Source organism: Abramis brama (genome assembly GCF_963993115.1).
Source record: "Abramis brama genome assembly, chromosome: 20".
NCBI lineage: Eukaryota > Metazoa > Chordata > Actinopteri > Cypriniformes > Leuciscidae > Abramis > Abramis brama.
Genome location: NC_139982.1, coordinates 33538801 through 33564657, shown reverse-complemented (window position 1 = coordinate 33564657; position 25857 = coordinate 33538801). Strand labels below are relative to the sequence as shown.

The 25857-nt window shown below is 39.7% G+C and overlaps 3 protein-coding genes across 4 annotated transcripts in view; all 3 read left to right on the top strand.

The window, feature by feature from the left end:
* Positions 1 to 1325: 1325 nt before the first annotated feature.
* Positions 1326 to 25857, top strand: part of LOC311071290 (stonustoxin subunit beta-like) — a gene marked incomplete at its 3' end in the record, with an annotated part of 43612 nt that continues 19080 nt past the window's right edge. The window contains exon 1 of one of the 2 annotated variants that reach the window (XM_084095614.1): positions 1326 to 1424. Of the gene's footprint in view, positions 1425 to 2299; positions 2316 to 25857 lie in introns of those variants that run through there. The other variant, XM_084095613.1, reaches the window with a different exon arrangement.
* On the top strand, positions 4510 to 11446 carry LOC311070399 (stonustoxin subunit beta-like; the record flags this gene model as incomplete). The annotated part of the gene is made up of 3 exons (XM_084094225.1): positions 4510 to 4609; positions 5762 to 7449; positions 11144 to 11446. The coding sequence occupies 3 exons, from the start codon at positions 4510 to 4512 to the stop codon at positions 11237 to 11239; spliced, it is 1884 nt and encodes a 627-aa protein (XP_083950351.1). The 3' UTR covers positions 11240 to 11446.
* Positions 12804 to 23454, top strand: LOC311071308 (uncharacterized protein). The gene is made up of 9 exons (XM_084095662.1): positions 12804 to 12989; positions 13070 to 13368; positions 13683 to 13799; positions 13937 to 14026; positions 21766 to 21894; positions 22497 to 22631; positions 22731 to 22774; positions 22889 to 22932; positions 23111 to 23454. Coding segments are annotated over exons 2-9 (702 nt in total). The 5' UTR covers positions 12804 to 12989; positions 13070 to 13227; the 3' UTR covers positions 23113 to 23454.

The window sequence follows — 25857 nt, the reverse complement described above, 5'->3', positions numbered from 1 at the left end:
CATGAATAATTCTGTCACATATGATTTATCTACAATTTCAAAACATATAGAATTTTATAAAACGTTGTATTCTAGCTCTGAAATACAGCTCTTCTTAATGGAGTCCTTTAAAAAAATAAATTGGATAATAGTCTTTTTGTTCATGATTAATTTGTGAGAAAGAGCTTCTAGTATTACAGACAAATAGTGTTTGACAATGAACGAAATCCCTCTTTCTTTATCTAATTTTCACAAGCAAGTCTTTCTGACATGGTGTTTGGCTTTTAAACATAACTTCTCTCCTCACTCCTTTTTTATTTGGAATAATAAGTAAATCACACACCAAAGAAAAACTTTATTTTTTAGAGATTGGTTTGAGTCTGATATGCTATGAGTTGGTCAGTTGAGGAGTTATGATGGTCAGTTTCTGAGTATTACTGAAAGATTGTATCTCGATTAAATCAGGGCACTTGGTGTAACATTGCAGGAAGAAAAGTCTCCAACTCTCCAAACATTTGTTTTTAGATAAACTTGATTTAATTAATGATAAATGCAGAAACCAATGGAATAGATCTGCTTTTGTCAATATCTCTTCTCCTCCATCTAAATGTGTTTGTGTTCATATGTTTCCTTCATTTGAGTGGGAATATTTCTGTGGAGTTCTTAGCCGGTGTGTAACAAATAAAACCACAGAAGTGTCATTTAAAATTGCTCACAGAATATATCCTGTGAAAGACACATTAGAGCTTGTTCATCTGGATATTGATTATCATTTGCTGTTTTTGTAATTGTGAAAGAGAGTCTATTGTGCACTTATTTTTTTAATGTCCCTGTTCTTCAATTTCTAGGTGTTAAAATGAACTGCAACCTAGTCTTAAATTTGCCATCTGTCTTACTTCATACAAATGAATATGATTTTTCCAAAAGAAAAATATCGATTTGTTTTTGTTATTAGTAAAATTTTATATTCATCAAATTAAATGGAGTAACTCAAAACCCAAGTTTGCTCATTTTAAAGCGGCATATAAAATGTATTTAGAGTCTGTAAAGTTTTTAAAAAATCGAAAAGCCCAAAGATCTGTATCTCTGCTAAATGAATTTAGGAACATAGCCTATGTTTGTGATGCCCCTTACTTTTATTTTTAAGTTTCTTTTTTTTTTTTTTTTTGGTTATTTATTTTATTTTATTTTATTATCGGTTCAAGTTATACTTACCAAAAAGAAACTTGATATTGAATTCTGTAATTTTGAAAATGCAATAAAAAATAATAATAAAAAAAGTTCAAAAAAAAAAAAAAAAAAAGCAAACGCCGCGCGAGTGTCACTACGGGAAGCGGAGAGAGTCAAACTTCACCTCTGTTTCTGCTGTTACGTGTTAAAGACACACTTTAGAAAACAGTCCGAGCCTCCGAGGAGAGAACAACCACGGAAAGAAAACAGTTCAGGTATGTTATAATAATATGTGTTTGGATTTGTGGCTAAGGGTGAGGACGCTGACGAGGACAGCGTAGGCCGTATAAGCCTCGGCCTCGAGTGGTCTCTGCATGGCGAGCCCGCGCTGTGCAGCCCGGCGCGAGGTTCACCCTCTCACGCACCTAATCTGTCATTTATTTTTGTTTTGATAATAAATGGAGCCAGCCTCCAAAAGTGAAACCTGTCCTGTGATTTTTTTGAAAAGTTTTTATATTGTGTTTGTTGTCTTTACATTAGATTAATAAAGTTTCATATAATCTAGAATATGGAATAAATAGCATTCAATACAAAATGAGTGTCTCTCATATATTGAAATCGAGTTTTATGTTTTTATTTGCTTTATTGTGCATTTTAGTCATATTACAAAATAATTTATTGAGGCCAAACATTTATAAACTGTCACTTCACCACGTGACAGCAGCATGCAAGTAGGCTCCTGATTGGTTAACGCGGCGCGAATTGACGCAGAAGTTCAGATTTTTCAACTCGGGCGGCAGACGCGAATTCGCGTCAAACGCGTGAATGCACAAATAGCACTAATAAAATCATTCGCGCGTAACGCGCTTAAGTTCTTCGCGCGAACTTGACGCGCGAATGAGGCGAATTCGCGTCTACCGCGCCGCGCTAAACGCCTCATTCGCGCCGCAGGAATTTTTTACGCGCGTAACGCGTCTTTGCATTGACTTAACATTGAAATCACTCGCGCCTGACGCGCTATTCGCGTCCGGTGTGAACGCACCATTAGAGACGTAATGCGATTTGTTAATCTTCTGATTAGGTAAACTAATTTCCCCAATAAATCACAAAAAGAAATAGGCGTCAAACACGAGATAAACTTTCTGAAGATCTGAAGAGGACGACGGGTAACGTTAAGCGAACAGACATGATGAAAGAAGATTTCATTTCTGAGAGAATTACACACTGGCTCAAAGATTCATCGCTGAAATAATGTACTACGGGCCTAAAGGCACACCTTAAGACAAATGTGCCTTTTTACTATTCCCAAATGCAGAAGAAAAATATGTTTGTATTGAACATTGGAGCAACAGATTTTGTGTTTAAATAAATCATAGTGGTTAATTTAGTTTAAAACTCTTATAAATGTATGAGGTGGCGAGGTTTGTCTTTTATCCCACAAACACACAGGGAAAAACAGCCTGAGGCAAAACACACACAGTAGCCTATTGATACAAATACTGTAGCTAAAATAATGTGTTTTTAATGATGTCCAAATTAATATTTGTTCAAAATAATCACTTTAGAAAAGTTTGTACTATTTTCAGTTTTTTTTTTTTTGATAAATAAAATAATTCATTTTTGTTAAATAAATATCCTATCATTAAAATATGTTAATAACAATATATTTTAAAAAGTTAAGATTCTGAAAGCATTGAAGGAGATCCCATAATAATTTAATATAGATTTACAGTAGTAACAATACATTGTATTTAAATTATATTATATAATTATTATCATATTTTTTAAATATGATTGTTTCATTATAAATATGGATATTATCTCTAAGGTGGACACTGAACTTAATATATGATATTTCCCATCTGAATCTAATCATGTCCACAACTGTAAAAGTCAGTCAGATATTTATTATCATGTTTATTATTGTGCTTTTGCCCCAAATACATACTTTTACATATTCTTCTGTTATTGAAAAACTGTTGCTTTAATTACCTTCAATAAAACTGAAAACTATTAAGACCTTTGTTTCAAAATTTAAATTTATAGATTCTCATTTGCTACTTAAATCTACAACTTTTAAAAAAACATCAAATATTAGATTTTTTTAGTTTGCGCTGCTGCTCGAGATCGCGTCACAGATCAGCCAAATTTCCACGTGCATCTTGAAGAGCGGATGTTTAGGAAAGTGCTGCGGCAAGTCTTTGTGCCTCTAGTGAATCAGAGAAGAATAAAGTCAAAGGTGCTTTTAGCACAGGGGTGTGAACCGACACTGGTCTCACGGTTCGGTTCGATTACGATTATCATGTCAACGATTCAGTTCAATTCGATATCACGATGCACCACATCCTCAATTTAAAATTTTTCTTCTAAAGTGAAGAAACAGTGTCATTCCAGTTCAAGTTTCAAGGGAGTAAAGCTTGTTTATGACATTAAGAAAATGAAAATCTGTCAAATAAATTTTGTTTTAAAGAAATGTTCATTTAAAAGCAGCGCTCATTAATCAGTGTATTATGTTACCATTAAAGATGTGCGCATCAACCGTCGCCAAATCTGCTGTTGAAGGTGACAATCATCCATTTAATCACGTGTAACAACACAGAATAATTGTAATTTGACCATCGGGTGCGGATCCTTAAATCAGAGAGAGAGTTATTGGGGCGAGTTAACTCTAGATCTCTAGGTTCATTGAGAAGGGAAACGAGACACTATGTCTAATGAAATGCTATGGGGAACGCTTCAGCGTGACTGATGTCTGAAGCGACAATTGTATTTGTCAGCGACAGCCTATGACCAGATTCACCATCAGCCTGGTCAGCCTACAACCTGTCTGCCTAAGCAGAATCTCTAGATTCAGAGGCCTCCAATGAGAAGGTATTGCAACAGGCAGTAACCACTTCACAATGGATTCCAGAGACAGAAGTGCTAGAAAGCAGAAACTTAGCATATCGACCCCCCATGCGAGGGGAGTAACTCTGAAAACTCTGCTCTGACTTGCAGAGGAGAACTCTACATGATCAGCCTCTAGAATGAGGGGAGAACTGACCGACTCACTGGAGTAAGTTTATCAAGGAGGCCTACAGAAAGTCCTTCAATTTGACATAATTATGTTGTTAAAGGAAGCCCTAGCAGACCTACCATTAACTATCCCCAGGGAGCGTAGCACTTAGCATATCAACCCTCTCAAACGAGGGGAGCACTACACAGGCTCGGCCCAAAAACAGTTCATCCAGGAGGCTGAAAGCCCATCACAAGACAATACTGCTATATGGGCTGTAGAGAGCAAGTTGTTAGGCTGTCCGTGAGCCTTCTTAAGATCCTTCTGTAGGCTAAGTTTGGTACTCACCTTGTTAGAGGCTCAGTATGCAAAGTGCCAATCTTAGCCTACAGGAGTATCTTAAGGAGGCTCACGGACAGCCTAACAGCTTTATACTGCAGATGGTGCGGAGCCCTAAGAAACAAAGTACTCAACTTAATGACCCTCTAATTGAAGGGACTATTAGCTAATACACTAGACTTAACCTATCAGGGAGGCTTACAGAGAGCCTTGTTACTTGATACAAAAATACACTGAATTCTAAGGAGTACTTAGTATAAGGCCCTTCTCAGGAAAGGGCAGTATCACCCATGTTCAGCCTAAGAGAGCTCAGCTGGAAAAGGGGGTCTCTGATGGGCGGAGGACTCAACAGGATGACTTGCACAAGAGGAGGCCTAACTATGTATTATACTAGAGACAGCCCTACCAAGAACAGAGCTCTCAGAGAATCATGCCACTGGACAAAGCTATCCAGGCGGAGGTCAGGGATTGCAGAATTCTGCAGGAAGATTCTCTAAACGAGAGGAGGTAATATTACCTCATGCTAAGGCTGCTTAACGAGGATGCTCACAGAGAGCCATGCCTCTCCATATTGCCAACATTAAGAGAGTAGAGGCCTTTAGCAAAGAGAGCTAGGCTATTCGAATTCACAATCCCAGTGGTTCGCTCAGGGAGTGGAGGCTTCAACTGAACAACTCTCAATAGATGAGCGATAGCCTAACAACACTCTAACAACAGGCTTGTTTTAAGAAAGAGCTCTAGATAGTAAAGGCCTTAACTGGATAATTCTCTAGAATGAGAGGAGGCATGACTGTGCTACTCTTAAGGAAGCCGTCCTATGAGGGGGTTACTGAAAGCAGTAGCGCTAAATAGTGAAAAAAAAACTAAATTAAAGAATGAGGGCTGATGTTATCAGCCTCCAAGGGAAGGAGGGTAGTTTTTTTACCCTCAACAATTCTAGAGCGCTGTAAGTGTCTACATTAAATCACTTCCCTGAGATCATGTTTTTCCTCACCTCACGCCTCCTCTGCGACCTGCTTCTCGGAGGGGGATGATGTGAGCGACACTAGCCCTCTGGTCCTGTCTTTGGTCGTGAGCCCAAGGTAGGTCAGTCCCCCCCCGCAGTTTGGGCATGGATCGGTGTATGAATGTTTTTTATTTTTTTATGTTCAAGGTTAGTTCAGTAAGGTTTTTTCAGTAACAGATGTACATAGTCCTACAGTGGGATCATTTAATCAATATTGTGTTTATAGACATAAATATTGACTCGACTGTATTAAACGCTGTATACTTTTGCAGGAATCATACTGTGGGATCAAGAAAAGCTAAAGCAGAGTCTACGAGTCCGTCCCCAAATTAACACAAATTTCAAAGTCACGGCTTCAGACTCCATTCAGGACAAATCAAGCTTACTGAACATTGACGGCTCTCTGAAACTGAGTGTTTTAGGTGGACTCGTCAATGTCACTGGAGCAGCCAAATATCTCAACGACACCAAGAAGTCTTTCAAACAGCAGAGACTGACGCTTCATTATCATTCAACCAGCAGGTTTGAAGAACTGACCATGAACCACTTGAGACCGGAAAATATAGTTCATCACGAGGTGTTTGATAATGATGCAGCGACACACGTGGTGACAGCAGTGCTGTATGGAGCAGACGCCTGCTTTGTGTTTGATAGAGAAGTTTCATCAGATGAGGAAATAAAGACAGTAGAAGGAGAAGCAAAAGTGGCCTTTGAGAAGCTCAAATTAATTTCAGTAGATGCAAACGTTAATCTGAAGATGAATGACGCTCAGAAGAACGCAGTCCAAAAATTCACATGCACGTTTTATGGCGACTTCCAGCTACCGTCTAACCCGGCCTCTTTTGAAGATGCGTTGGAGGTTTTCGCTGATCTTCCAAACCTGCTGGGAGAAAAGAAAGAGCTGGCGGTTCCTCTGAGGGTTTGGCTTTTTCCTCTGGACAAACTTCTCTCAAAAGCTTCCAAGCTTCAGAGAGACATCAGCATGGATCTAATCATGGCGATTGAATCAGTGGTTGAGAGTTTAAATATAACTGAGATGAAATGCAGTGATCTTCTGGAAGACTCGCCTGCTTCAACTTTTACTGCACTTCATGATAAAATCCTGCAAATGAAGCAAAACTGCTACATGTACAAACTGAGACTCATGAAGAAACTCGGCTCTCTGCTGCCAAACATCCGTGGAGACGTGAAGAAGGAAACTGACCTGAATGATCTTCTACAAAAGCATGATGAATCTCCATTCAGTGACCTTGCAGAGTGGCTGAAAGAGAGAGAAACAGAGTCTAATTTCATTAAATTAGTCCTCAGACAGCTGAAGGATGCTGGTGCACAGGTAGAAGACAACATGGATCTGATCTTGATGGATCTGGAATTTGGAAATCTGGTCTGTTACACATTCACATCATTGAACTGCTCAGACGTGCTCCTTCTTCAACAAAAGGTCTATCTGAATCCTTTAACTAAAGGAACAACTGATGAGAACAGCCCTGATCCAGAGCAGAAGTCTTGGCTCACTCCTGAGATCCAAAAGACACTGAGGAGCAACTTGAAGATATTTAAGAACTTGATTGATTCGAAAGACCGTAAACCAGCCAAGTTCATTGTGTCCTCAAAGGAAATGAAGAATAATCCAGGTTCCTGCATTCTGCTGTATGAAAGTGAATGTGATGAAGCCGTTTGCTTCATTCCTCCATCCAAACCAGCCTGTCCAATCACTGAAGAGGTCAAAGATAATAGTGTGGATCTGAAGGTTCCTCCATCTTGTCCTGAAACAGTGGAGCTCAGAATACTGTACAAACGTAAGCAGGACACATTCTGGAGATCTAAACCTGTGCTGAAGGATCAACTCACAGTTACTCTGACTGATCTGAGAGAAGAAGCTGAGTATGAGATCAGATGTGCAGCGCTGGGGAAACTCGACTACACCGTATACAGTGACGTCACTGAAGTTGTCACAGAGGTATGATGATCATTTATTTATGCTAAGCAACACATGCAGCAACAAAGAGTCACAAACAGCAGATGTGTAGTAACACTAGTGTAATGCAGTCACAGGTGTGTGTTTGTGGAGTCATTTACAACGGCTTTGAACGCGGCTCAACCAGTCAGAATCAAGGACCGGAACTATCCGTTTTATAAATTTAATTTAATAATGATATTCTGTTATTCTGCTGTTATTCAGCAGTGTTGGCAGGGTTCCCACGCGTCCTGGAAAACCTGGAAAATGAAAGACCCTGTGAAAGAAAATGAATTTTCCCTCCTTGTGGATGAACGCAAACGGGTTAAACATTTTACGCATGAATGTCTGTTTTCAGCTGCCTTCAATAATATCAGAGAATGTCTAATAGGAAGAGAATTGATCTATGGCTAAGCCACGCCCCCAAACGCGATGAGCCAATCATAGTGTGCATAGCTAACCCAATACACTCGGACATTCTCTGCTTCCACGTCCATTGAAATGCATTGCAGTTAGTCAGTTTTCATTCGTTTTTATATGTTTTTTCTTGTCATTTTAAGTTTAAAATGGTCAAACGGTGTGCATGGGGTACATGCAACTCCGAAACTAGGTATCCTGAGAGGCTGGGCGACGGTGTGAATTTTTTTACTCTTTCCCAAACCACATCTCAACCGAGATAAGTGTCTGCTCTGGATTAAGTTATGCGGTAGACCACAACACCAACTAAACGTGGATAAATTAAACAAGGATGTCTACATCTGTTCTAAGGCAAGTCAACAACGTATTTGAACGTTATCTTTAACATCTCTAATGTAACATTAGGCTAACATTAGCCTAGCTTCTAGCTGCGTTGTAACGTTACATCATGTCACTTAGCTTTATTCACGTATCTAACACAATGTTGTGTTTTACACAAATATAAGTAGGCTAAACACTTTGCAGTTTTAATGATGTCCTGTATGAACGTTCGATCGCGCCCACGCCTCTCTCTCTCTGACACACACACGCATTCCAGCATTGCAATCTTGACATCGCAGCCTGTTCATTATGCTGCGTTCACACCAAACGCGAATAGAGCGTCAAATTCGCGCGTATCGCGTCTAGTTCGAAGCTTGAACATTTTGAATCCATTCGCGCGTCTAAAGCGAATAAGACGCGAATAATTAAAGCAAGCGTTTGAAGCGAAATAGCACCAAACTATAACGTTTACACTGTCACCTGTAAATCTTTGTATGGAGCTGAAGCTTATCGACCTTCTCAACAATAAAATTATTAATATAACCCTCCAATGCATAGTTAAGGCCCTTTTGGTGACTTCGAGATGATATATAATCTTTCTGTCTCCAAAAATCATCAATTGCCTCCTGTGAAATGTCTCCTACTGTGACAGCTGCCATAGCGCCTGTTACCGAATGTTGACTGTTTGTGAGTGGAGGGGGCGTGGCTTAGCCATAGGTCGATTGGCACTCTCTGGTTACTTCCGGTTTCTGGACTGGCTGTAGTAACACGTCTCTGTCCATGCGGGGGCGCTCGCAGGCGAGTACAGAATGAATGGAGGTCTATGGCGCTATACCCATCAAAATCCACTTTTCTCAGGATATAATTTTTTGTCTAGTAATTTGAATGTTGTATTCGAAAGGAGATGCAAAGAAATTACACATTGCTGGGTGTTAGAACACGGGAGTCACTTATTTGCTTTAAAAAGTCTTAAAATGTCAATGACGTCATACACATCGTACGACCAGAGATATTGCTTCACGGCAATCCTTCAGTCACTCTGGTGCTTTCGCGCTCTGCACTTTGTTTTCTCTCGAGGCATCGACAACACAGCTGACACAGGTAAACACACGTGCTGGAAGAGTTTTTGTTTTGTTTGTTTCTGGTCCCGCTTCGGATGCCACGATGCCATCAAGCGGTATCTCTGGTCGTTATCAGTCCTTCACTGACCAATCAGCGTTCATTAGCAGAATGCTAGCGTGTTATGGGCAACAACAACTCAACCTGTAAGAAATCCAAAGGACATGAGTACTCGTTCATTCAACTTTCGACCTATAACCCATGTTGAACTTGCAAAACCTACAATCAAATCTGAGATTTCTCAACGGCAATCGGGTGAAAGAGACGAATTTAGCCGTCTAGCCCATAGATATCATATAAAGGCTAGATGTCTCATCCGCGCTGCTGGCCAATGGAGGTCGACGTCCGCACACGGCGGCCATCTTACCACAGGGTGCTCGCTCACGCATAACATGGTGCATGTACTTTTAAATAACCATAACTTGCTCAATTTTCTACCGATTTTCAAACAGTTTGGTTTGTTATAAACGTCAGAGATGTAGCTATGACACTACATGCATATGAATAATTATACAAATGGACTTCCATATGAAAGAATTATAGCCACGTTAATGACGTTTGTAAGAAACCAAACCGTTTGTAAATCCGTCAAGATTTCAGCGAGATAAGAGGATTTGTGTGCGTGCTGATCACTCACCTTAATTCACAGAGCCCTGTGGTAAGATGGCCGCCGGTGATGCCGGAAGTGACTCCGCCTTAAGACATCTAGCCTTTATATGATATCTATGGTCTAGCCCAATAGACTCCCATTCAGTCTGCACTCGTCCGCGATCACCTCCAGTGGAATTCTAATGGAACTGCAACCAAGATCGATACAATGGGGCTAATAGGAAGTGCCAAGGCTCTCCGTAGACGGGCTCTGGTAATATTAGGCTGGAGCTGTCTGCTTTCATTTCTGCATGTAGCCAGCACAGCGCCCAACGTGACACAAACCTGCCAATATGTATGCATTTTGCTTAGCAAGTACGCAATTTGACATCTCAGTACGCTGGTAGTAGCCTGGCAAGCCAGACCTACATCAAGATGTTAGGTCTGGCAACTCCCCATAGACACGGCTCAATCCGAGGGGTGGGATAAACGGCTGTCTTTCAAATTCCCTCTGCACGCAATATGACAGCTCTTCAACCAACCAGAGCGTTTTCCCAACAGCGGAGCTAGTCGATAGATTCAACTTTTGCCATATCTGGCCGGCAAAACTACGAACACATCTTCCTTTTTTTAAGAATGACTTAAGTGCCGTTCTTTGCTCTTTCCTCAAAGAAAAACTTAACTCCCAAGTCCTCCAGAGTCGCGACCAATGCCGATTCGAAAGACTGTTCTCCAGCAGCAGCAGCCATTCTTTGTTTTCAAGTAGCAGGAACCCTCGCAACTCTGTCGTCATTATGTTAAGCCCGCCCCGCCTACTCTATACACGTTGTGATTGGCCTGACCCAATTTAGGTTTTTGCAGCTCAAAAGTCAATGGAGAGTTGCTAGACTACCCTGGCTGCAAAATACATTTTGCTGCCGCTAGGGTGCGTCTAGATTTCTAGGCTATGCTGGTAGGACTTGCCCCTCTAAACTACGGACATGTGAGTTCTGTGGCAAATGTGCACTGATATCAGCAAGTAAAATAGCAGTGTATGAACTAAAGTAGAGAATAACTTCTGTTTTAGTAGTGTGGCATTGCAAGTAGAGGAAAGCAGGTGGCATTGTAAAAGACAACAATCTTTGCACAACTATAATACAGATACGGTATAGGTACAATATCACATCTGTTTCAAAATATATCTCGATATGATAATATCGGTATATCGCCCAGCCTTAGTTGTGATAACTTGACTCGCACTGTCATATTTCAGATCCAGAAGACACAGAAACCCAGAGATGATCATTTCCAGAGTCTCTCAAACACAAAGAAGACTGACTCAACAGCCGAGAACAGAAGTAAGACATGAACCCTTCATCTGCTCTGAACATCTCCATCAGTAAAGAGCGTGTGATCATGATTAGAGTAGAGCTGTACTGAGAGAAAACACTTTCTCTGTCCCTGAAACCCTGTGGAGATGAACAGCATTGATGCCTCACGTTACTGTCTGTGTTTGTCACAATGATCCGGTTTGTTTTCTGTGAGAAACAGTCTGATCTTCAGTGAGTTTGTTCTCTGCAGTTCACACAACCGTTCATATTGGGATTGTTTTCTGAAGATGGGCATTATTAACACTAGGGGTGCACGATTCAGAAAATTTCACGATTCGATTCGATACCAATTTTTAGTCTCAAGATTCGATTCAAAATCGATTCTCGATTCAAAAAACGATTCACAGTATGTAAATGTAGTTGACTTTTTCCTTTGTGATTGCAGTAGACATACAATTTAAAAGAAAAGAAATAACAAATTAAATGAAGTTTGATATTACTTTGTCTTCATAAAAACTTTTGAAACTAAACAGCGCAAAGTGCCAAGCTTTGGCCAGCTTTCAAATACATTTAATTCAAGTTTAAATTAAAACTTAAATACAATTATTTTTTTATTTTTTTACATTTAGCTTTAAAGTGCTGTAGTCAGATCAAACAAACAATACTGCTAAATGTAGTTTAAGGAGTAGGCTATTGACGGCTAAATAGGCTACAGAATATTTCGTTCTGTATTGACAGGTGCAATTTTTGAAAATCGATTAAAAAAAATACAATATACATTATATCTGCATTTATGTCAAAACCTAGACTTTCAAACATCAAAATGTCATTTATTAATAAGAATATTCGTGTCAAAATTACATATAAACATTCTATTTTGCCTGGAAACGCTTTCAACACGCTTGCGTGTCGTGAGAAAAATAGGCGTCAGTTCTATTTCTAGCATGCACGCGTTTCCCGCACGACTCGGGCCACACCTGAGACGCGCGTGTCACGCAGCCTGCAAGCCTGTGCAAGCTCTAAGGCCGGTGACACACTGGCTGCGTGGCGTGAGCGTGGCGTTTCTGTTGCGTGTCAGCTGCGTGGTGTTTTCCATGTCTTTGCACACCAGAAGCGTGTCTGACGCGGCGCTGCTGCTGATAGGTGACATATGATTAAGCCTCAATCGCCACCACACAGCCAGCCAGCCTTCCTTCTGCTCCGCTTCTGCTGCAATTCTTCTTTTGGCTATGACAAGAGTGTGCAGGCGTAAGTGTGAATTCGATGCAGCGCCATCTATGAGAATGGTAAGCTAAACTCATTTCAGGACAATACTAAAAAATATATATTAAAAAAAAAAAAGAATCGATTTTTGGAATTCTATGAATCGATTTTGAATCGGTAAAGTTTGAATCGCGATTCATATGTGAATCGATTTTTTTGCCCACCCCTAATTAACACACAGTCATAGATGACTTCTTTTCTCACATTTCATTTCATTTCTGTCGAAGCTGGTGAATATTGAGTGACTATGTCCAGACCTACTCTCTTTTAAACCTAGCCAACATTTGCTTTGAGCCGTAGAGTCAGTTTCTGATCTCGATGGACACTCGATGGCTCTGTATGTTGTAAGATCTGCCGGATGTGTTTCTGGAGTTTCTCTGGTCAGCTGGATGGACGTCAGTCCAGTGTTAATGTGTTTCTCATATCAGGATACTGTGGGCTGGAATATCAAGGGTCCTCCTCCTGCTTGAATGCAGTTCTTCAGATGCTCTTCATGACAAAGGGATTCAGGCAACATGTCCAGAGGTAAAGAAACATCTTTCACTTCCAGCAGTGGAAACAACATGACAAACAGCCGATCGATAAACACTCAATGTCTTCTGTAGTTTGGGTTCATCTGATGGACGCTTGGCTGAAGAGTTGAAGAAGTTGTTCAGTGAATTAGAAACACAACAGAAAACTGCAGTTTCAGCAGCTGGAGTCATGAGGAGCCTCGGCATTACAGACGGTTGGTCTCTTTATTGCTGTTTCCAGCATTCAGTCAATGTTTCTGCTGATGAAAGTTACTCAATATAAGTGTTTGATTGTTATTTGCTTTCTCTCCATCAAACCCAAAGTTCATAAACAACGAGACGCAGCAGAACTTCTAGATTTGATCATTGAAAAGACTCCTGGATCCTCTGAGGTAACTAGTTTCTTCTGGATTATTCTGTCATCTTTTGTCTCTTTCATGAGGACCACCTATCATCATCTCTCAGCAGTTCAGCTCTGGAAGTGTTTCTCAGAGACATTATTGCCTCATATCTGGTTTAGATCTCCTCTACAAGCGCACTTCACTCGGATCCTTGACTATCATTTGTTGGCGTGAGACACAATTAAAGGTTTATCAGCAGTCTAATGTGCTGGAGGCTGAACTGCAGAGAATGATCATTTTAACAGTGAAAGCACACGTATATCTGTGGATCATCACTAAAGTCTGTTTTCTTCACATCTGTGTAGCTTTTTAAGGGCACTATGAAGAAGACGAGAACATGTGAGTCATACAGACACAATCCAGAAGAAACCTTGGAGGATTTTCTCTCATTTCCAGTGTCTCTTCAAAACTCTCCGGAAGTGGTGAGCAGATCTTTGCTCTTCTGAATATCTCTCTAAGAATTATTTCTATACACAGATTACAGCAAAACTCACTAAAAGCAACTTTTATCCTGACATTTTTCTTCCATTTCCCATTGTTTTCTTCATTGCAAATATAGAAAGATGCTTTACAGGCACGTGCTCGTGAAAATAAGAGTGAAGCATCAGTGTGTTTTGTTCACTGTAGGAGAATAACAGTCATGGAAACTGTGAGTATCTTTTCTAGTGGATATTAGATCTTCGAGTCACAACAAATGTGAAATAATGATCCTCTTTTTTTTTTTTACTTTATTGTGATTACACACAAAAAACAACAACAAAAAAAACATGAACATTGTCCTGAGACTGGGCTTCATACATTATTTACAATCAGAAACATAAACAATTTAAGGCATAGGCTTGTGTCCTATTTCAGAAAGTCAATAACAGGACCCCATCTTCTTTCAAAAACTGGGGTTTTTAATTGCAGTTGTGCTGTCAACCATTCCATTAAATAAACTTGTCTTATTTTTTGTGTCCATTGCGTAACGGTAGGTGGCTCAGGTTTTAACCAACAGATTGTTATAATTTTCCTTGCCGTCATTAAGAGGAGATTGAGAAGAAATGCTTGGTCTTGAGAAAGATTGTCTGGAAAGATATCCAGTAAAAATATTTGGGAGTCTAAAGAGATGTTCACTTTTAGTAGATTTTCCAAAATGCCCTTAATGTCCTTCCAAAAGCTATGTATGGTGGGACAGTCCAAAAAGATGTGAGTTTGATCACCGACAAATCCACAGTTTCTCCAACATTTGTCACGCATGATACTCTTGGCGAGGAAAGATTTTAACAGAGTCCTGAAAAATCTGGTTTTCGTCTTCCAATCAAACTCCTCCTAGACCTGACTGCCCACACCCTTATGACTGCCAGAGCAAATGTTAACCCAAACATCGTCATCCAAGGTAACATTCAGCTCCCTTTCCCATTGTTGTTTTATGTGTTGTGTGTTATCTAACATGTCAATCAACAATTTTTTGTACATCAAGGACATTTGTTTTTTCATTACACCACCATTTTCAATCAAATTAATAAAATGCTTCTCTATATTTGTAGGCTCTCTTCTGATCAGTTCCCAATCATTATGTTTTGTTACATAGCTCCTTATTTGAAAATATTTATATAAATCACTTGAGGGTAACTTGAATTTTGCTCTTAATTGGGCAAAGGTTTTAATTACATTTCCGTCAAACAATTGATTCACTGTGAGGAGACCCCTCTCAGCCCATCCCCGAAAGCCGCTGCTGTCTGATAAAGATGGAAGGAACTCAATATTTCCATTAATAGTCATAGCTCGAGATAAAGCAGTCTTTCCCTTCAACTGCTTTTGGACCTTATTCCAAATCTTTAATGTATGTTTAACACATAAATTTGCAATTTTTTTTTTTTTCTGAGACTGCAGGTTGAGAAATGGGAGTTGAGAGAGAGAGAGACTCCTGGCATTGAATATTCTTCCATAGAGACCCACTGTGACTCCAGATCACGAATGATCCATGCCACCACAGCTTTTATTTGGGCAGCCCAATAGTACAATTTGAAGTCAGGCAGATTTAAAGGAGACATATCATGCTTTTAAATTGTTCCTTTTTACATATAAATCATACATTTGTAGTCTATATAAAGCGGAACTGCAATGCTTGGGTCTGAATTCCTCATTATTATAGCTCCACAGGCCCCTTTTCTACCCCTTTTCTGATGTGCGTCTGAGAGCAACTCGTTTTGGTGCGGTCTCTTTAAATACAATTGAGACACTTCATACCCCGCCCCCTCTCCAGGATGCAGAGGTTCAACTCCACCCCGTTCGGCCATGTTTGTAGTTTGATAGCAGAGATACGATTATCTAGCGGCACAGAAACTTTTTATTCACACGTTATTAAAATGTCAACAACGGAAGACTTGTCCAGCCAGCCTTACATGTTCGAGCCAGAGTCGGAGCCGGAGCGAGATGAAAATGAAGACGACGAACCTGCAGAACAACGTCTTCATATGGATGTATTGCAATGGTGTGTTACTGTATTTACACATGAAACTTTGGTCTTCCGACCTTTTACCACCGTGTCGATTTATTTTGATTAATATGTGCGAGGGAGAGAGAGCAAGACAGCGTCTAGTTTGGAGACAGTGAAGTCTTGTTTACACTTTCGCCTGGCTCTGAAGAGAGAGTGAGCGCGCGCGCGACCGGGTATCTCTCTCTCTCTCTCTCTCTCTCTCTCTCTCTCTCTGCTCGTTCTTTCAGTTAAACATGCGCCCTGTCGCAAGCGCAGCAGTTCATCTACATTAGACGGTGTAATGAAGCGTGTGGATTACTACATCCAACAACCGAACATTTTAACTTAACCTCTCGTAACTTCTGCATCCTTTAGCTTGGACTACAAAATTGCAGCGAGAAATAATAATGGTGGATTGCTCGAAGTGGTGGACCGGAAGTCAATGTCCTTATTTGGCAGTTCCGCTGCAAATACTGTGACGTAATAGTTCACAAAACGTCATAGATAACAGAAAAATCGGAACAGGTTGAAAAATATGACCAAAACAGAATATAAAGATATCAACGAAGCACCTGAAGAGAATAATTTCATCTTTTCTGTACTTCTAAACACTCCAAATATACAACAAAATGCATTTAAGGGCTAAAAAAGTGCATTTAGCATGATATGTCCCCTTTAAGCCCCCATTTTCCTTAGGCGACATTAAAATTTTAAGGCGCACTCTTGGTCTTTTGTTCTGCCAAATAAATTTTGACATTAATTTATCTAGAAATTTGAAAGTAGATTGTGGTATAACAGCAGGGAGGTTTTGGAACAGAAATAATAATCTTGGAAGAATATTCATTCTTATACATTCAATTCTACCCAAAAGAGAAAGCGGTAGTACATCCCATCTGTTTAAATCAGTTCTGATTTCCTTTAACAATTTATCATAGTTCGATGAAACCAACTGCGTAGTCTTGGGGGTAAGAATTACTCCAAGATATCTGAACCCCTGCTTGGAGTGTCTGAATGAGACAAGATTATCCAACTGCAATGGCCAAGTCCCAGCAATCATTACGGCTTCAGATTTGTTTGTTGTATTGATTTTATAACCTGATATCATTCTATACTATACATACAGACTGTGGAGCAAGGCTGGAACAGAATTTTTGGACACTTGATTCTATGGACAACTCTGCTTGATTGTGCTTTTCGCAGCCGAAATGCTAACAGTCTGCTTGCCCTGTTACCAGATTCATAATACTTTTGATTTGCGAATCGAAGCTGCCCCTCTGCTTTATAAGTTAATAAGTCATTTAATTTCTGCCTATTTTCTTTCAACATGTTAAGTGTGTCATTATTTTGTACTGTTTGGTATTCTTTCTCTAATTGTCTAATTTTGTTTTCCAATCCTAATTGTTCTGCAAGCCTCTCTCGCTTTAATCTTGATGAAATCGCAATAATGTTTCCCCTTTGGACACATTTGGCTCCCTCCCATAATACTGATGGACTTACGGTCCCATTGTCATTAAATAGAATATACTCTAATAACACTTTCCTAATTTGTTGTTGAATCACTTCGTTATTTAGAATGGATACATTTGCTCTCCAGTACTTAAAATGATTATTTGGACTCAGCTTTAACGTCAAAGAGACTGGAGCGTGATCTGAGATGGTAATTGCTTCAATAGTACACTTGGTCACTCTATAGGAATCTGCACCAGTCATCAAAAACATACCTAATTATGTTATCGAGTTAAAGACTTCCTGGTCCTTGGACAAAGTCAGCAGGGAGTCTATCTACAGATGCTCTCATAACACAGTTCAAATCTCCCCTATAAGAATAATCCCTTCGGCTTTGTCTGCTATCAATGATGCAATATTTTTAAAGAAAATAGGACAGTCCTCATTTGGAGCATATACATTTACTAGAGTCATTTTAATGCCCCTACACATCCAATCACCATCAGAAATCTCCCCTCCTTGTCACTGAAAGTTTTCTCATGGCAAAAATACACTGACTTACTGAAAAGAATAGCAACTCCTCTTTTCCTCCCACTGTGATGTGAGGAGCTATATTGCTGGTCTACCCACTCTCTCCTCAGCTTCATGAGCTCCTTGTCTGAGAGATGTGTTTCCTGGAGCATTGCTATGGCACAGTTAAGTTTTTTCAATTGATTCAGCACTTTTTTCCTTTTAATTGGACTACTTAAGCCTTTAACATAGATAGATTACTATCTAGATTACTATAACCCTTTCTTGATTCTCACATAAATCACTATAAAAATAATCATTACAAAAAATAACAGTATAATGGCCCAACAAAAGTCTCAGGACAAAAAGAACATTTGCAAATGAACACATAACTAACAAATTGAACAATGTAGGCTTCCACATACCCGACTGGATCAAATGTGCATCTTTTAACTAGTTCTCAAACCTGAATGACCCAGTCCCCGGTGTGTCTTGGACGGAGGCTGGTGACTGGTCCTCCGCGGGGAATAACACGCCGTGTGCGGTATCGCTGTCGCTCCCAGAGCGTTTCGTTTGTGACTTGGCTGTGGATAGGTGGTCCTCCACTTGGTGGTTCTCACGTCTCGTCCATATAGGAAACCTTCACTTTTCTTCTCCTAACTATACTGGTTTAATTAGATAGATGTACTCGGCGAAGGTATAAATGAGTTATCGGTGTTGAAAAAGGCTTTGATTTCGGGTTGGCGAGTATCGCTGGGCCTCCGTTGGCTCTCCTTCCCGCTGTATTCCACCCTTCTCGGCACAGCTCCGTCTCCAGCATCTTAACATCTCTTCCCTCGCTCTCTTCGGCCACTTGATAAATTCTCATATTGTTTCGCCTTAGACAATTTTGCATATCTTCACATCGTGCATTCAAATCCATTTCTCAGTGCAGTAGGTAACGAAGGGCGCTTAGCTGTGTCTTCATTAGCGCTAATACGGTCCTCCGCCTCTGTGGTTCTCTTTTGCAGTTCAATAAGATCTCCTTTCAGTTCACCGAAGGACGTTTCCAGTGTTAAAGATAGTTGGGTCTGAGTGTGTCCATCTTGGTTGTCTTTCCTCAGTTTCTCGAGCTCTGCTAGTATTTTTGACTCGGAGTCACGCATGCTAGCATCCGATTGCGCACTCTGCGTTTGCATCAGAGTTAACTGCTTCAAGTTTTCGCCTTTTTCCTTAGCTGAGTCCTGTTTAGATTGTCCTCTGCCTCTAGTTGTCGACATGTCGAATTTGTTAAGAATCGCAGAGTTTTATGCTGGTTTTGTTAGGAAATTATTACAATTTTGGACGGAGTGTGTCCCTCAAGCTGCTTGCCAACATGGCGTCACCGGTTTCACTTTGAAAATGAATGAATTTCATGGCAATATCAATTAAAAACTACCCTGAAATCTGCCAAAACAAGTAATTGTTCATTGTGACATTCGCATCAAATGCTGAAAGTATCTTGTGAAGAAAAGCAGCACAATTCATTAACCCATTTAAGCCCACCGGCAACTATAGTTGCCGCAGTACATAGTTGTCATTTTCCTTTTGTAAATATTTTTCTAGATGTTGTCCATGTTTTATTTCTCAATGGAATGCAAGCAAACAACCAAATAAAGGATTTCAAGAAAAAAAAAAAGGTATTCACTTCCTCCCTGTCACATGAGGCTGTCAACTTCCTACCCCTATTTCCAGGAAGCAGGGCGAAGGCAAACCCTCCCAAAGAAAGGTCATTTTCATGTTACTAATAAGTATTTTTTGTTGACATATATATATATCTACATAATCATGAAGGTCTCTAGAATCAGCCAAACAAAACAAATCTTACAAGAGATCTATAGTTTTTTGTATACTTAGTCAAAAGTCCAAGCGGCAACTATAGTTGCCGGTGGGCAAATGCCTTGTAAGTACATATATCATGGGAAAATGGGGTATACTGTGTTAATAGGTTAATAAATTAAGGTTATTGGTCTTGTTTAGTGCATAAACATAACTTAACCCTTTAAATGACATCTCTATATAGATATATTTTTTTCTTCATTCTATTTATTTGTATTTATTTATTTTCATTTAACTTTTTGATACACAATGCCCTGTTATGGCTGCACTTTGTTCTGCACTATGTTCCACAACTTTAACCCTTGTGTGCTGTTCGTTTGCGGTTTGCAGTCAGGCTGTTTGGGGTCTGAGAGACCCCAGGCAACAAAATGTTATTTTGTTACAACATATATATTTTAAACAAATGTAATTTTACTCAGTTTATTAATGTTTTTACTCTACATTTGGACATTTTTACTCCACAAAATGTTCAAAAAAAGAAAAGAAAAATTAATAAAACATTTGCCTTATAAAATACCCACATTTCTAACTTTCATTCATGGGGATAACATGGATAATTTGACATGGTTTAGTGTAAGATTTTTGGCCAAATCTTGGAAAATGCAGTAAAAAAAAAAAAATAAAAAAAAATCACTTTAACCAGTAGATGGCTGCAGAGCTCTAAAAGTACTAAAAGTTTCAAGCTAAAAGACATCTTTTCACAAGTTTTTCCAGTTAGATTCATATCTACATATAATGAAATCACAATTATAACAATAAAAGTTACTTTTTGTCAAAGTTTGCCAGTTTTTGTACTGAAAAAAAAAAATCAGTTTTTCAATAATGTTCCATTATGATTAGAATCAAACCTGATCAGGATGTTACAAAGAGAAAAGTTGGAGTTTTTAGAGTTTATCATTTATTTCAAACATCTGTTTTTCATATAATTCTACAAATTTAAAGTGTGCCACTTCATTTCTATCTGTGTGTTCTGTGTTGTTTCTGATTTTGAGGATGAATTTTGTCCATTGATCAAATTCATTTGATTCTAATCATAATATATAACATTACTGAAAAACAGATTTTTTTTTTCAGTACAAAAAGTAACTTTTATTATTATAATTGTGATTTCATTATATGTAGATATGAGTACAACTGGAAAAACTTGTGAAAAGATGTCTTTCAGTTAGTAAAAAAGCAAATAGCAAATAGTGGTGCTCTGCAGCCATCTACTGGTTAAAGTGATAAATTGTTACTTTTAGAACTGCATTTTCCAAAAGATGGGCAAAAATCTTTTAAAAACACTTAACCATGTCAAATTATCCATGTTATCCCCATGAATGAAAGTCAGAAATGTGGGTCAAAAAGACCCTGAACAGCGCACAATGGTTAAGGCAAATGGATTTGTTGTTTGTTGTGTTTTCATATTCAAGAGATTATAAGCTAGATGCAGTTTTTTTTGGGTCTGCATCAAATGTTTTTCGACTTTTATACATAATAAATTTGTTTATGAATAAAGATTGATCTGTTGAAAGCAGTTATTTTGAGATAAATGCCAAATGTTCTCCTCCTATTCATATTTTACATTGAAGGGGTGCATACAACATATTTGCCCACCGGCAACTATAGTTGCCGCACATTCAAATATGATTTTCAAGAAATAAAAAAAAAACCTGGGGAAAATAAATGCAGAACATGTTCACATAGGACACTATTAACAGGATTATATGCATGAAACCATTCAGAAAAATTTGGGCACAAATGGGTTTTAATGCTGCACTAATATATGATGTTTTATTAACAAAGTTCGGGAGGAGCACGTTCAAATAATCAAGCAATCAATCAATCAACTCAAACAATTACCATGTCTACCCTATCAGCATGAGAGGAAGCATATATATATATTCACTCTGTCAACTCAACTAACTTCCTTGACAGTTTTCAGCATCCCTCCACCACCCCGACTCCTCACTCTTGGCTTGTTCTTTCACAGCCAGGAATACGGGGGGAGTACTCTGGGTTCGGGCCAAATACCGAGCCCGGAGCCCTCTCCTCGGACAGCACGCCAAATACGCATTTATTCTATCTGACTTATTTGTAAGTGTGAACTCGTGAAATGATTATTATCTCCACAGAAAAGGGAAATGATCAAGTTTCCAGAACACATGATTGTTGTGTTGAAGAGATCTGAGATGATGAAGAGCTCACCTGAGTCGAGCTCCAGTAAAAATGACCCGGAAGCGATCATTCATCCTCATGTCACGGTACTGAAGTAATGTCTGTTGCGTGTCTGTTGCGTGTCAGTTGCGTGTCTGTTGCGTGTCAATTGCGTGTCAGTTGCGTGTCAGTTTTGTGTCAGTTTTGTGTCTGTTGCGTGTCTGTTGCGTGTCTGTTGCGTGTCAGTTGCGTGTCAGTTGCGTGTCTGTTGCGTGTCAGTTGCGTGTCTGTTGCGTGTCAGTTGCGTGTCAGTTGCGTGTCAGTTGCGTGTCTGTTGCGTGTCAGTTGCGTGTCTGTTGCGTGTCTGTTGCGTGTCAGTTGCGTGTCTGTTGCGTGTCAGTTGTGTGTCAGTTGCAGAGATTAGGTTTAATGCTCAACACATCTCAGCCGCTTTAGACACACAGTCTTTTGTCATCATTGCTTTATTTGTGAATTCAGGTTCATTTCAAATTCATTACATTTCTTGCTGAAGTCAAAGACTGTAATTGTTGCTATTTTAATTCATCTGTGCTTTTATTAAACGTGACACAAATGAAAAACAACACAAGGTCTGATTGGTGGGTTTTAGGATAAAGAAGAGTAAATAATATACTATTGTGATGTAAAAATATAACTAAGATGATGAAGATAATTCCTCCTGCTGTAACAGGTTCTCTGCCATGAGTATGAGCTCTATGCCGTAGTAAACTACAGTAAAACACCTCGAGGTGGCGGACGTTATAATGCAGACATCAGATGTGAAGATGAAATCTGGTGTCGATTTGAGGACCGCAGTGTATCGGAGGTACAGATATGCACAAGCTGTGACTGAAGTATGAGTGTGTGTCGTCTTTCTCAAGTGTGTTTGTATAATTACTCACGACTTGTTATTTTTTGCTCAAAGAGTTCCTTGAACGGCGTCTTCAGTAACGAGAGCTCCACACACGGGTATATCAGTTTTATTTCTGATCACAGCAGCTTTAGAGACTTTGTTCATGACAGATATTAATGATTCTGTGAGCTCATATCTGAACGGATCTTAAAGTGTGTGTTTCTCCACAGGAGTTTAGAAGCCTGTTTACTCGTGTACAGACACGGAGAGCAGTGTGAGTATCACAGTACTTCAGTCTGAAAGCTTTCTGCAGTAACATATTGACATTCACAGCTATGCCATAACCAACTGTAAAAATAAATAAATAATAATTTTTAAACTTGTGCATATATGAGCCTTTTCTTTTCCTTGGATGTGTTTTGTGATAGTGTTTTGTGTGTTGATGTTGTCAGGAGCGGCTTTATAAACTCATCCTGTGTGACCGAATCTGAATCTTCTTCATCTGGACCTGCAGAGATCGCATAACTTTATTCTACAGAACACGGGAATATAAAGAATCAAAACCACACACTCAACTCTACAGTGTTTTAAAATATTCCTAAATGTATAAAAATAATTACATTGTGCATGTCACTCATGATTACTTGTTTCTAGATGAACAGTGGCTGTAAAACACCTGCACACATCTGTTAAAACTGCAGCTTTTCACATTAAACAAATAATCCAAGAAAAATAGATTTACATTTTTTATCTTTAATGTGAAAAAAATAGAAAAAAGATTAAAACATTAAACCCAAACATTGTTTTGTTAGTGCATTAGTCTCAGAACACACACACTCACAACCAAACACACACACACTCTCTCTCACTCACTCACACACACGAAGGAGGCACACACACACGCACACACACACACACACGCGCGCTCTCTAACTCACTGAGCTGATCAGTGTGAGGCGACACTGAACAAGAGTGTGAGATTTGATTTCATATGTGGAATATAATGCATGAATCATATTGTTATGAAACCCTTTATGACACTTTCATTGTAGAGCTCAGTTTGACAAGCTCTGGTTTCTGAGTGTTAAGCAGCACGTCTGATAATCGTGTGTGTGTGTGTGTGTGTGTGTGTGTCAGCTGCAGATGTCAGTGTTTCTCTTCCACTGAAATCACATTCAGTTTATTCCTCAGACAGAAGAGCTGCAGAATTACACACTACACACACACACACACCAAACTGATATATATAGACACAAGGAACACATTTAATATGGGTTTGGAATATATATATATAGATGAGGAATAGAACTGAATAGATTTGAACTAAAACACTTGCACTGACTGACACTCAGAATCACATGATGTTCAGTCTGAACTATATTAAAATATTGTCGTAAGGAAATATAGTTAAATTATTGTATATGAAATAGACAGTGTTTCATTTCTAGGGTGAGAGTGACTGACTTTGAGCTGTTTTAGAAACACAGTCTATTCGCAATGAAAGCGTTCAAACTGCAATATTAAACACAGAACAACTGCAAAGAGTCCAGTGTGTAAACGATATGATTTAGGCATTAAATCCAGCAGAAACTCCAGAACAATCTGCATATTTCTACACGCTCAGGACAGCCGTCAGTCCCTGAAGCTCACCGTCCGAGTCCAGCGTTTCTCTTTACACACTCTTATGATCCCAGTAAAGCCAGTCCAGCGTTTCTCCACTCTTACACACTCTTATGATCCCAGTAAAGCCAGTCCAGCGTTTCTCCACTCTTACACACTCTTATGATCCCAGTAAAGCCAGTCCAGCGTTTCTCCACTCTTACACACTCTTATGATCCCAGTAAAGCCAGTCCAGCGTTTCTCCACTTTACACACTCTCATGATCCCAGTAAAGCCAGTCCAGCGTTTCTCCACTCTTACACACTCTTATGATCCCAGTAAAGCCAGTCCAGCGTTTCTCCACTTTACACACTCTTATGATCCCAGTAAAGCCAGTCCAGCGTTTCTCCACTTTACACACTCTTATGATCCCAGTAAAGCCAGTCCAGCGTTTCTCCACTTTACACACTCTTATGATCCCAGTAAAGCCAGTCCAGCGTTTCTCCACTCTTACACACTCTTATGATCCCAGTAAAGCCAGTCCAGCGTTTCTCCACTCTTACACACTCTTATGATCCCAGTAAAGCCAGTCCAGCGTTTCTCCACTTTACACACTCTTATGATCCCAGTAAAGCCAGTCCAGCGTTTCTCCACTTTACACACTCTTATGATCCCAGTAAAGCCAGTCCAGCGTTTCTCCACTCTTACACACTCTTATGATCCCAGTAAAGCCAGTCCAGCGTTTCTCCACTCTTACACACTCTTATGATCCCAGTAAAGCCAGTCCAGCGTTTCTCCACTCTTACACACTCTTATGATCCCAGTAAAGCCAGTCCAGCGTTTCTCCACTCTTACACACTCTTATGATCCCAGTAAAGCCAGTCCAGCGTTTCTCCACTCTTACACACTCTTATGATCCCAGTAAAGCCAGTCCAGCGTTTCTCCACTTTACACACTCTTATGATCCCAGTAAAGCCAGTCCAGTGTTTCTCCACTCTTACACACTCTTATGATCCCAGTAAAGCCAGTCCAGCGTTTCTCCACTTTACACACTCTTATGATCCCAGTAAAGCCAGTCCAGCGTTTCTCCACTCTTACACACTCTTATGATCCCAGTAAAGCCAGTCCAGCGTTTCTCCACTCTTACACACTCTTATGATCCCAGTAAAGCCAGTCCAGCGTTTCTCCACTTTACACACTCTTATGATCCCAGTAAAGCCAGTCCAGCGTTTCTCCACTTTACACACTCTTATGATCCCAGTAAAGCCAGTCCAGCGTTTCTCCACTCTTACACACTCTTATGATCCCAGTAAAGCCAGTCCAGCGTTTCTCCACTCTTACACACTCTTATGATCCCAGTAAAGCCAGTCCAGCGTTTCTCCACTTTACACACTCTTATGATCCCAGTAAAGCCAGTCCAGCGTTTCTCCACTTTACACACTCTTATGATCCCAGTAAAGCCAGTCCAGCGTTTCTCCACTTTACACACTCTTATGATCCCAGTAAAGCCAGTCCAGCGTTTCTCCACTTTACACACTCTTATGATCCCAGTAAAGCCAGTCCAGCGTTTCTCCACTTTACACACTCTTATGATCCCAGT

Coding starts and splice junctions, on each gene's coding strand:
- LOC311071308 (XM_084095662.1), top strand. CDS start 13,228: ATGTTTCTGCTGATGAAAGTTACTCAATATAAGTGTTTGATTGTTATT. Junction 13,800..13,936: donor TTCAAAACTCTCCGGAAGTG/GTGAGCAGATCT, acceptor TTGCAAATATAG/AAAGATGCTTTACAGGCACG. Junction 22,775..22,888: donor AACGAGAGCTCCACACACGG/GTATATCAGTTT, acceptor GTTTCTCCACAG/GAGTTTAGAAGCCTGTTTAC.